Raw genomic sequence first — 12,408 nt, forward strand, 5'->3', positions numbered from 1 at the left:
AGCTGGAATTATCACCAACAATACTTGGCAGCAGCAAGCTCAGTCTTGGGTTAGTTTGACATCCTGGAGTCCTGGGGGAAATGGTAGTCACCAGAAACTTGCTAAAGGTCAGAACTATGTTTTCCACAAGGTACTAGACCATTTACTTTAGGGTGATCTCTCTGCAGGCCTGATGGTTTGATAAAAACTTATGTGTTCGAAATCCGTCCACAATTAGTTCTAATTACTCCTGGTTTAGGAGGCTTCCAGCTTTAAGGTTTCTGCACTTTTGTGCTGTTAAGGATTCCCACCATGGGTCACAGGAGGGGGGTGGGAACGTAATTGGCACACCGCCCTCGACGCTAGGCACCCCCTGTGTACCTGCATCTACCCTCGACCGGACCCCGAAGAGGTCCGGTCGAGGGTAGATCCTAATTTTTTTGCACTTTACACCTTTTTGTTAATTTTCACTTTCACGTCCCTAGGTAAGGGTGGGCCTTAGCGAGTCCATACCATCAGGGTTTAGCACACACAGAGTCCTGATGAATGCCAGGTAAAATCATACCGTTTCGTGGCTGAAACATGTCGACTGATATTTTGGAAACTACCACTCAACTAATTATGGACGGATTTCCAACACATACGTTTTTATCAACCCGTCCTTAGTGATCATTAGAATAAAGTTAATTTTGATACACTACGGACTATTTTTTAACCATCCACCACTCACTAGTTTATTTTCTTTGCACAACACTGCCTGAACTCACCAACCCGCTCCGCAGTAAATCTGGCGTTGTAGCACACCAAAGAGACACTCAGTCTCTTAGGTGGGGCCCGATGATGAAGCATGTCATCACTAGGTGGTGAGTGAGGGCTTTCTTTAACGTCCTAAGTAAAGCCGTTTACTTGCTCCTTACTGTGGTCAAATACAACCATTGGACACTCTTTTCTTGTTTATTGACTATTACCGGGGAATAAGAGTGTCACTCTACTCTCCCTGCCTCTTCTTTTGTTTAGACAACGCTCATAGAAGTTCCTCATGACTTTGTAGCTGGTCTCTGGTCCGGGACGAGTCGCAATCATGCAGTTGCAGGGTGGTTGCCACAGGTTAAGGGTATTGTACCTTTGCTTTGTGCAGGTCCCAAAGTAGTCTTCTTTGTCCTTTATTGCAAGTTCATTCATTCCAGATTTGTAAAGCATGACTTATCACCGCTAAGGGTATCCAGGCACTGGGGTTCATCCAGGAGATTAAATGAGCTATTTCCCAGAATGTCATGATGCTGATCTGAGCTCTTCTAACGCCAGGGATTGAACCGTGAGCCCCACGTTCCGGAGTCAGCCACTCTGGCCGCTGTGTCACACCTTTCCGTTTTAGTGCCAGGGGTTCTAAATGTAGGAGCATTAGGGGTGTTGGTGCAAGTAGCCAATGGCCTACTAGCCTCAGTGGGTAATCTTCTGTATACCTCCTAAATATCTAATATTCATGTCTGCCTTGGTGGAAATGTGCCTTGGGGCAAGGGAAGGGCTGTTACCTCCTTTGGGAGGCAGCCTGGTTGCATATCAGAGGCGGTGAAAGCTTTGAAGCTCACCACCTTGATCTGCCACTTCAATAACGCTCCTGTCAGGGAAGGAGGTGTCACCTCCTTCGCATGATTTTGTTTCCAATTCCTGGGAGTGTTCACACCTTCTGGCAGGGGGTCAGGTTCCTCTCTTGGATGTTACAGAAGCAGCCAGGGCACAGTAAAGGGCAGAGCAACCAGGTGGGCAACCTCCAGGGTAGCCACCTGTGTGCATGTCACCTTAAGCCTGACTTTGGGAAAACGTAGTGTTAGAAATGGTGTCTCTAGTTGGCAGAGGTATGCACCCTGTCCAAGTAGGGACCACCACTCTAGTCAGGGTAAGTACATGCACACCTTAAATTAACCTGTGCTCACCCTCTGGTAGCTTTGCATTGAGCAGTCGGGCTTAACTTAAGATGCAATGTGTAAAGTATTTGTGCAGCACATATTACAATAAAACAGTGAAAACACCACACCAGTTTAGAAAAAACAATACCAATATAACCAAAATCCAAGAACCTGGTTACCTAGTTTAGGTAAATGCTGTACTTGGCCCTTTTTTCAGGGTCATCCCTAAACTTTTTGCCTTTCTCCTAGCCTTTCTTCTGACATGGTGTTGGTGGTTTTAGGACTCAGTGCACTTTAGCACGGCTGTCCAGTGTATAGTGCATGTGCTGTCTGTGGAAAATATGGAAAAGATTGGTCTACACCTGTTTGACCTATTTAATTTACCTGTCAGTCCCTTGTAAAGTGGTATCTCATAAACACAGGGCTGGTATATAAAATGCTACTGGTGGGCTTGCAGCGCTGATTGCGCCACCCACCAAAGTAGCCTTTAAAACCTATCCCAGTCCTCTGCCATTGCAGGCCCTGTGCGCACAGTGTTACTGCCGCTGTGACGTGGCGCCTAAAGTGTGTGCCATGTCTGTGAACCCCCCTTTTACTACATGTCAGTCACCCCTAGGTAGACCCTAGCTAGCCGTATGGGCAGGGTGCATTGTTGGTGAAAGGTAGGACATGTACCTTAAGTGTGTGACATGTCCTGGTAGTGACAAACAGCCATTTTGGTTTCTCACTACTGTGAGGCTGCCCTCCCATAGTAATGCATTGGAGATTCCCTGATAAGTGTTTCAGTGGTAATTCCTGATATGAGAGGAGCAGCGTGGTAAAGTTTGGTATGTTTGGAATAGTAATAATAAATTCTATGCAATGGTAGGTGCAGATTTATTATAACTATTTTAGAAATGCCACTTTTAGAAGTTGGCATTTCTGTGTGCAGTGTGTCTGCCTCCCTGATGTAAATTGCATGTCTGGCTTTTGAGTGACAAGGGCTAGTGAGGTGTGTGTGGCTCCAGGAGGGGCAGGGTGAGTCAGCGCTAGGCTGAATAGGGCATCTGAATTTGAAGTAGTGGGAGGAGTAGTCCCCTGAACCTGAATAGGATTCTGCCTGCTTATGTGAATGCTGGCTTTGCCAAGGTAGACTGGTTCTGCCCGTTTTGGCCAGGAAGAGAGGAGACGGCCCTGGTGCTGGTGCACCAACGAACCTGGTGAGTGGGGTGGATTTGAGAGCAGTGGTGCTCTCAAGGCACAGTGAGTGCCCGTGCTGGTTTTCTTTTCACAGATGCAGCACAGTTGCGGGCAGCTGCAGCGGTTGGGCTAATTATTTGAGGAGTCCCGGAGCGGGGCTCAGGCGGCACAGTGGTACCAGGCTCATTTTGCCACAGCTGCCCCACCGTTAAGTGTGCAGCTGCAACGTTGGTGTAAATTGGTTTGGACGTCCCCATGGGGACCCCGGAGGCACAGTTGGTGCCAGTGTCATTTATTGTTGGGGGCCAGATCATTTCTAGAAGTCCCGGAGTCGGACTTGGGGGCATTTGTGTTTTCAACAGGAAAGGGTCAGAAGAACCCCAGGCCCCAGCGCAGTGCATAGTTTGCTTTGGCTGCATAGGCAGCAAAAAGGCTATTTGGAAGGCCACACTAGAAGCTCTGACACTTTTGTACAGAGGGCATTAGAGCCCCAGCAAAAGGCCACTTGGCCTGGGGTCAGTTCTACGTTGGTAGGGCGCAAGGCCCTAATGCATTGCCTAATGCGTAATGTGGTTATGCTTAATAGGTGATTGCATATTGTGTTTATGTTGGTGATACCTAATGAGGAATGTGTTATTGCATATGAGGTTATTGCATAATGTGTTTATGCTGGTGAGGCCTAATGCGTAATGTATTTATGCTAATGAGGTTTATGCCTAATGTCATGTTATGATATTTTAGGATGGCGTCTAATGCTAATATGATAATGCGTAGGTCATTATGGTACCAGTAGTTACTGGTTGTGTTTTATATTTACTACCTGCATTGTGATGGTTCTGACTGTGGCCCGATTGGCCTGGTCCTGTATATAATCCCCTGAGAGTATTGCGTACTGCAGTGTGATTATGTTTCTAATATGTTTATGATAATATGAAGCCTATTTTTGATATAACCTTCTGTTGAGATTCTTTTGTGTTGTGCCTAGTGTGTTGCTGGTGTGTGTGTGTTGCGCAAACGCTTTATACATTGCCTCTGGGATAAGCCTGGCTGCTTGTCCCAAGCTACCAAGGGAGTGAGTAGGGTTTATCTTCAGTGTGTAACTCCCTTGCCCAAACTAGAGTTTTGGTTTCGGCCTGGCTTAGGCGCAAGCCCTAGCCAACCAGAAATCCCATTTCTAACAGTAACACTAGCGTATAAAAGCGCAACTCACCAACTGGGGTTATTTGGTCCCTCTCGACCTCGACAAAATCACAAGTGCAGGCAACCAAGATGGAGTGCCAGCCAGCTACATGGATCCACTTGGGACCTTGAACAGAGTACCTTAAGTTCTGGTGTGCGGTTGGGGCTGCATTGCTTTGTGTTGCTGTGCAGTCGTTCCTATGAAGTCCACAGACGGCAGATCACATTAGGCATACTTGCAAGGGTCAAGGACTGGGTGGCAACACTTGGCAGGGTAGGACTCACAGCTGACACATTTCAGGTGCTGGATCAAGACTTGCAAACACTCTTTGATGTCCATTAGACTGCAGAACAGGAGGCAAGCAGTCAAGCCCTTTGAGTCACACTGGGCTCAAGTGCTGAAAGTCTAGTCCTTCTCACCCAGGCAGAGAGAGCAGCAGGCTGGGAAGAGCAGCAGAAGAGCAGTTCTTCCAGAGTAGCAAACTCACACAATATCAGTCCTACAGCAGCATAGCAGACCTTCTTACTGGCAGAGTATCTACAGGTCCACATGTGAACTGAAGAGTGGGTCTGAGAGCCCTATTTGTATACCCTGGTGCCCTGCTCCTTGAAGGCGGGCGAAGTTTCCAGAAAGGTTCTATGACATTTCAGGAGTTTCCTTTCTCCCCTGTCCTTGCTCCTAGCTGGCTGCACTGACAAAACAAGGTTGTTTGGAAGGAGATTGGGCAGAGCCTGTTCAGGTGCAAGTGTGGTGCCTAGCTACACCCCTTCCCATCAAGCCTTATTGGCCCATTAAGACTCAACTAATCCCACTTTTGTGTGACTGTCTGGAGGGAAGGCAGGCTGCATCTATAAAGTATATCCTGAGCTAGTAACAATAATCAGTCAAGTCCTTGAATAAATCACAATCAAGATGGTCTTCGTCTCGTTATTTATTATGATGTTGTTCTTCGTAGCAAATCTAGCCGCCAACAAGTGTTTCATCTTAAGTCGTATAGACCACAGACTTCTTCAGGGCTAGAACATCATAATAATCACAATCAGAAATAATCAAAGTTACAAAGTTAAATATAAGAACATCATATCAACCAAGTAAGACAATTTCATCAAAGTGAATTGAATACAGAAAGTGGCTAAGAAACCAAATAAGTAGGTTCAATACCCAAAATATATATATCACAATATATAATTTATGGCAATTAATGCCAGGATGTTTCTAGTCACCGCATTTTCTTCCTGATTTGAGCACTGTACTCGTTGGTGTGGTGTTGGATAACTTGGTGTTATTTTATGTTCTAAATTCAGATCATACATATTCTGTTAGTCATTTTCTCTCTTACACTAGGCAATGATTGGTGTTTCCTTTATCGTTTCTAATTGTTGGGTCTTTGCTTTTGATTTTGGGTATTGAACCTACTTATTTGGTTTCTTAGCCACTTTCTGTATTCAAGTCAAGTTGGAGCAATTTGCACTGCTCATGCAGGCTGAAATGGCAGACCTGCTGTCATCTGTTTACTTGGGTCACTTAGGGTGGGCCACTTAGTGCTGCAGGCCCGTGTGATCTGATAGATCTGACAGCTTTAGGATTGTCTTTCCCCAATGTTATGCCTGCCTACTTCCATTTTTTTGTACTCGTTTTTGCTGACTTTAGGACTCCACACACTTTACCACAGCTAATCAGTGCTAAAGTGTTTATGCTCTCCCCCTAACCAGGGAAACATTGGCTCAAACCCAATTAGCATATTCAGTTTACTTATAAGTCCCTAGTAAATGGTACTACATGTGCCCCGGGACTGTAAATTAAATACTACCATTGGGACTGCAGCAATGATTGTGACACCCACATAAGTAGCCCCTTAACCATGTCTCAAGCCTGCCATTTCAGGGCTTATGTGTGCAGTTTAGTGCACTTTGATTTATAAATCACCCATAAGGAAGGCCCTTGCTAAGCTATGTAAGAAAAAGGTAGGATATGTACTTTTGTGTTTTACATTTCATGGTAGTGACAAACAGCTAAATTAGTTTTCCACTGCTGTGAGGCTTACTCCTCTCATAGGCTAGCATAGGCGAGCTTTGCAAATTCCTTGAAATACTTTTAAACTGTAATTCATGATTGGAAAGGAGTAGCTCTTTCATGTTTCCTTTCTTTGGAATGGTGATGATAAATATTCTTTATTGATAAAGTCGGATATAACATTACTATTTTAGAAATGCCACTATATTAAAGACGACTTTTCTCGGCTCTTACTGCTCTGTGTGCCTTACAGTCTGTCTCTAACACACATCTGGGCAACAGTTCCCCCTTGTGCATTCCCTCCAGACAGCCACAAACACAGGGAGGCTAGGTGTGGCTGAGCACCCATCTGCATATATCTGCCATTCTGAGGCAGACGGGAGGGAGGGGGTTTACACTTACACTGTGCCAAGCTACCAGAGGATGAGCACAAGTTAATTCAGGATTGTTTTGTGCCTTACTAGGCTTGCGGTCCCTACTTGAACAGGGTGCATACCTCTGCCAACTTCAGACCCAATTTCTATCTTGACCCCTTTAACTCCCATGCCCTGGGTACCACTATTACCACTTATCAGGGACTTATTACGTGGTTATAGTCCTTGCCAATTGGGGTTCCTAACTTACTTACATCATTTTTGGGGAGCGAGCTCTAGTCCTGCGGCCTGGATAGCAGGCTCCAGAGCACTTTCAGAGTCATAACCATCAGCATTGTGAAAAAAAGTGTGGGGGTGACCATACAAAAAGAGCACTTTCCTACATTTGAAACTCCATGGCATAAATAGAATGGAAACAAAACCCTCGAGCACCTTAAAACTATGGACCAAACATCGGCCGACTTTGATAAATATCTTTTTCAGTATTAAAAAAATACGAAGATACTAAATTTAAGCATAAAAAGAAACACATAGGATTAATTACTTAATATAGCATTTTAGATAATACCACTGTTGGTAAGGGTATTTTTGTTAGTCAGATTTAACACTGGTAAGTTTCAATAATATTTTTGGGTGAATAAACCCTTATCCACTTTGTTTGGACAGGTGATGAGATACTAGAGGGTGGTATCTTGCATTGTGGCTTTGAGGGTTAAACTAAAGTTGGACATTGTAGGGTTTTTGCTTTATACTTTCAGTATACTTGTTTCTTGTATGGCTTTCGTTCCCCAATTTTATATACTGATACAATAATTTTACTGAAATAACTTCACATTTCATTAGAGTGGTGACTGATTTATATCCGATTTGGGTAGCTTTTGACCTTTTAGTGGTAATTAGGGGTATTCCCACACTTTGTTTTAAGGGTTACTCACCGTACTTCTTCTCTAATATGTGTCACCCGGAAATTGGTGTTTATGGCACAAGTGAGAGCCATGGATGTTTTCGGGCTTTGCCTTGGTTTTCTACACAAGCCAAACACATTGGCTACACTGTAGCTGTCTTTAACTCCCTGAACATTGTAATATGTGTGTTATTTAAAGGTATGGGTATAATTGTAAAAAGTTAAAAAATCTAAATTACGATATTCATGTTGATTATTAATTTATGTATGATATCTAGCCCTGATGAAGTCTGTAAAAGACTAAACCCTTGTTGGCAAATCGAAACATCATGAAATTATTCTATATCAACGTCGACCGACGCTTGGACTGTTGTTTTAAGGCACTCAAGGTTTTTGTTTCTGATCTTGGAGGATCTCCTTTTACGGAGTGATTGGTGGCTGTTCTACCTACTAGAAGCACCGGGCAATTTCTTGAAGACACTGATAGTGATTGATTATTGATTGAAGGAGATGTGCGCCTGCTGAGGATCTGCCAGCTATCAAAACTGTTTTGTACTAAAGTGAATAGTGTTTCCCAAACGTATGCTGCTAAGTATAGGTCTACATACTCGTGTATCAAGCGTATTAGGCAACATCATCCACTGTGTATGTACATTTTCATTCAGTGCCAATTTTGTGCTGATATTTATAATGTAAACTTGCATGATTCATATGACGGTGCCACTAACGGTGAATGCAGTAAACACACAGTAAGAAACCTTGAAGGTTTATCTTGACTGGAGTCTGTACTGAGCCCCAGATTTTGCTAGGTTTGTAATACAAAAGTGATGCAAATCTATGAAAAATGTTTTTTTCCTTTACTTTCTAGCGCAAAAGTTGTTTTCTGCTTAAAGGTCGCTTCAAAGTAAAGGTAAAGCAGTGCAAAGCATTGCTTTGCATTACTGTTTAGCAAGGTATCACGTCAAAGGTGGAATATGGCTTTTCCCATGCAATCACCCATGCTTTTTGAAGCAAATCCCTATCTTGTAACAAGAGTAGACAGGGATTAGCTGACAAAAAATAACGCCTCATTGAAGCAGAGACTAAAAAGGTGGAATGCTTTTATTTCATCTAACTTTCCCACTTTGTATATATATTGCACTGTACAGCACACATCTGAAGTGGGAAGCATTTCAAAGTGTTTCTAGACACGATGGGCCCAATTCACAGAACTAACTTAAGACAAATTCCTGAACTTACTACTTTTGATATTCACAGAAGTTATGATTTTGTCTTAAGACAGATTTAAGACAGACTTAAGACAGAGTCCTACCTTAAGTCTGTCTTAAGTCTGTCTTAAGACAAAATCCTAACTTCTGTGAATGCCCAAAGTAGTAAGTTTAGGATTTTGTCTTAAGTTAGTTCTGTGAATCGGGCCCGGTATTTTGCATTGGTAGGGTACCCGCCAAGTACAAAACCTATGAGTGCAAAGGTGTGTGTGTGGCCTGCTTGGCTGGTTGATTTTGCACCAGCACTAAAGAAAGAGCAGGATATATGCATATCTTAGGAGATATGGCGCTATCCTCCTCTCTCCATCTCACACATCGTAGAGCAGGACGTGTGTGCTGCGCTGCTTTGTGTAAACGTTTCTACACAATCTGGGACTTACAGCCGATTTAACTCTACTTGTTGAATTGGTAGCGTAAGATATTTCTGCTGTGGATTTCGTTGATTGCAGACACTGACATACTCTGCATGGAGTTTTAAGAGAACCGCGAAGTAATGTATTCAATTCCTTTTTGTGTGTCTTGGGTACAACTCCTTTAAGGACATTAAATGGTAAAACTTTTAGAACCAGTTAGACAGAGCACAATCCAAAGTCAATGCGAAAGTGTTGTTCCTTAAGGTTCATTGAATGCTGTGACCTCTCTGCAGCTGGTTCACCTCTGAATGTTGCACCAGGTGTTTGAAACATAAAGGAACAAAAGTCTGTATCAGGAACATTTTGCCACAGATGCAATTTGCCAGATTGTCATAATTTGTACATTCCTTCTCCTCCAAAGCATTTTCACTCTGTGAGACAATTACACACTTCTTCTGCCAAATTCACAACTGAGAAATGGCACTCCCTATATTATGTAGCATCATTACCTCCCAATTCTACTTCCCTCAATCTCAGATAGATAGGAGCCGTGTCCTACTAAAATAGAGCATTCAAGAAAAGGTCTGTGAGATAAATGAAATGGACTCAGTAAACCCTGAAGTGAATTGAAACTATTAAAGAAATATTTGGGAGAGATCTTGAGTAGTTCGATGAGAAAGGTGTTCCTGGCTTATGTTCATGATGTTCTCATTCTGCAGCCTCCAGCAGCTGTAACCAAGACTCAGTCTAAAAGTCCAATCAAACGAAGATCAGGCTTGTTCCCGCGCCTACACACGGGTTCGGAGGGACAGATGGACACCCGGACACGATGGTAAGGAACAGGACAGTGGAGTTACCTTTAGGCACTAATGTGAGTCAACTTAATTCTTTTCCACAGTATCTGTTTCTTCCCTACTTTACTGGCTGTGTGAAATCAGGATTCTAGTTTTTAATAGTAATAGACCACCCAATGAACCTTCTTAGTCCAGAACTAGACATGTTAGGAGTCCTATTATGGTGTCAATATTTTGTTATGAATAAAAATGAACACATGTTACTCATGACAAACAGTTGTGAGTATAAAGACTGCCCAGAGTAAACTTATAAAAATCATGACCAAAGCAGTCTCCAATTTAAGCACCATGAATAAAAGTTAAGGCTTCTGAGATACTACTAACAGGAAATGTCTTTTTTGTACTACCTTCAGAAGTAAAAACTAGGCAATGGCGTGATGTAAAAGTACAGAAAAATGTCTTTTCACTTAGTGCACCCAAAATGCTTGCACCAGCCCTCCCTATTTTTACCCAATTCAGTGATGTCTGCTAATTCATGGATCTAAGGATGAGGGACCAGCCATGCTGGCATTTGTCGGCCCTACCCACAAATCTCCTTAGCATCAGTGATTGAAGACTGACTACAATTTGTTACGTATTACAATCAATGAACCAGTGCAACATTATACAGGCATGGGCATCCTCATGCCACAAATGCCCAACATATCTCAAGAATTTTCTCCATTAAGCATGTTCAGATTTGCCACATCAGTAAATCACTTAATAGCAATCAGATGTATTGAACTGTGGTCTATACATTTTGGATATTTGTTTTGCTTTGAATTGAGTATCAGTATTGGCATTTTTCTTGTTATTCCTGCGCTAGCATGGTTTTGGCTTCCTAGTGCCAATGCAGGAACTGCCCCATGGTGTAAGGGTGCCTCTGTTGCATGCAGGATTGTATTTTGTACATGAAGGGCACAAAAACAATCTCTCAATCTATGTGTGCTGCAGAATACAGCACTGATAGAAAGAGGAAGGAACAAGGAGAAATAAAGATATTCCTCCTCGTTACGCCTCTCCTTAGGAGGTGTTTCTTTTCGGCGCATTCCTATGTTTACCAGTTCTGCCTATGAAACAGCTCCCTAGCGCAGAGTAAAGCAATGCAGTGAATTGCGCCGTGTTCCTTAATTCCTGATTTATGGAGCTACTCAAGGGCACGCAAAGTGGCCTTTTGTGGCTTCATAAATCGCATGTAAGGTTTACATCCACAAATACCACGTTGCATGGTGCAAATGCGATGCAAACAGGGCATAAATATGCCCCACAGGCTGCTCAGTCTCACTACCCACGGTCATTTATTTTCCAATCATCATGACTTCATGAAATAAAATCCAAAGGCAATCTGCAGGTCCTCAGCTCAGGATATTCGTTTTTGCAAGTTAGTTAAAAATCAAGGCAATAACTAGAAATAGCAGTTGTCAAAATTCCATGAAGATACAGACCTTCATCTTTTGAATGAATTCCAGTTCCTCAGAGTCTTTTTTCTGTGATTCAAGGTTTCTGTATTCTGTATTATTATAACTGATGGACCTTCTAGGATATTTAGTTTTGAGCTGTTTGTTCAATCTTTAACTGCAATGACATGCCCTCATTATTTTTCTTGCTTGAAAACATTAAATTTGTATAATGCACACAATATATCAAGCATTCCATGATATGCATGGATCATGAACTTACTACTCCTTTACTCTTACCTGTATTTCTTTTTAGGCTCAAAGCAAATTAAAAACCTATTTCAAAAAGCAAGTGTTGAGGCAAAGCAAAACAGCACCTGCTTCCACCTGTGGCTTGAAAATTATGGCGATGGTGCTTGTGAATCCAAGGAACATAACCCCGTCTGTTCCTTCAAGGGCAAAGCCCAAAAAATGCAATAAATAATATGGAATCAGCACCCGTCTGAGAAATATTCTTTGGCAGTCTCTAATGTTCTCAATATATATAAAAGTGCAACATCTTGTAATAAATAAGTCCGGACTGTTGCAAAGTTTCTTATTCAAATTCTTTATTGTGGTAATCCAAGACAGGCAAAAATCCAAGAACACATCTGGATTTCCCTTCTTAACCGATGCGTTTCGTCTCAAACACTGAGACTTCTTCAGGGCTCAAACATCAGTATTAGACTAAGAGAAATCACTATAACCTGCCATTTCCAAGGAATCTCACTTTGCTGTACTGATTTTTGACTAATATATATATATATTGAGAACATTAGAGACTGCCAAAGAATATTTCTCATGTGAGTGCTGATTCCATATTATTTATTGCAAATTAAAAACCTGCTCTCTCGGGTTCTCCCCCTTTTTCAGCTTCCCGACACTGACCATCATTATCTCTATTGGTAGCATCCATGAGGTGTGTAATAAGGATTGAGATATGCTGTTAACACCTTCGCTGCGGCGGCTATTCCGCCGCAGC

General features: G+C 42.6%; 1 protein-coding gene across 4 annotated transcripts in view; it reads left to right on the forward strand.

Annotated features, from left to right (window-relative positions):
- The window catches only part of RAP1GAP2 (RAP1 GTPase activating protein 2), a 1,533,685-nt gene that overhangs the window by 1,492,582 nt on the left and 28,695 nt on the right, over positions 1 to 12,408 (forward strand). For all 4 annotated transcript variants that reach the window (XM_086954529.1, XM_086954528.1, XM_086954531.1 and 1 more), the window contains one exon: positions 9,877 to 9,989. In XM_086954529.1, coding sequence (XP_086810655.1) covers positions 9,877 to 9,989 — 113 coding nt within the window. The remainder of the gene's footprint in view (positions 1 to 9,876; positions 9,990 to 12,408) is intronic.

Source organism: Lissotriton vulgaris, chromosome 2_1 (genome assembly GCF_964263255.1).
Source record: "Lissotriton vulgaris chromosome 2_1, aLisVul1.2, whole genome shotgun sequence".
In the NCBI taxonomy this organism is placed as follows: Eukaryota; Metazoa; Chordata; class Amphibia; order Caudata; family Salamandridae; genus Lissotriton; species Lissotriton vulgaris.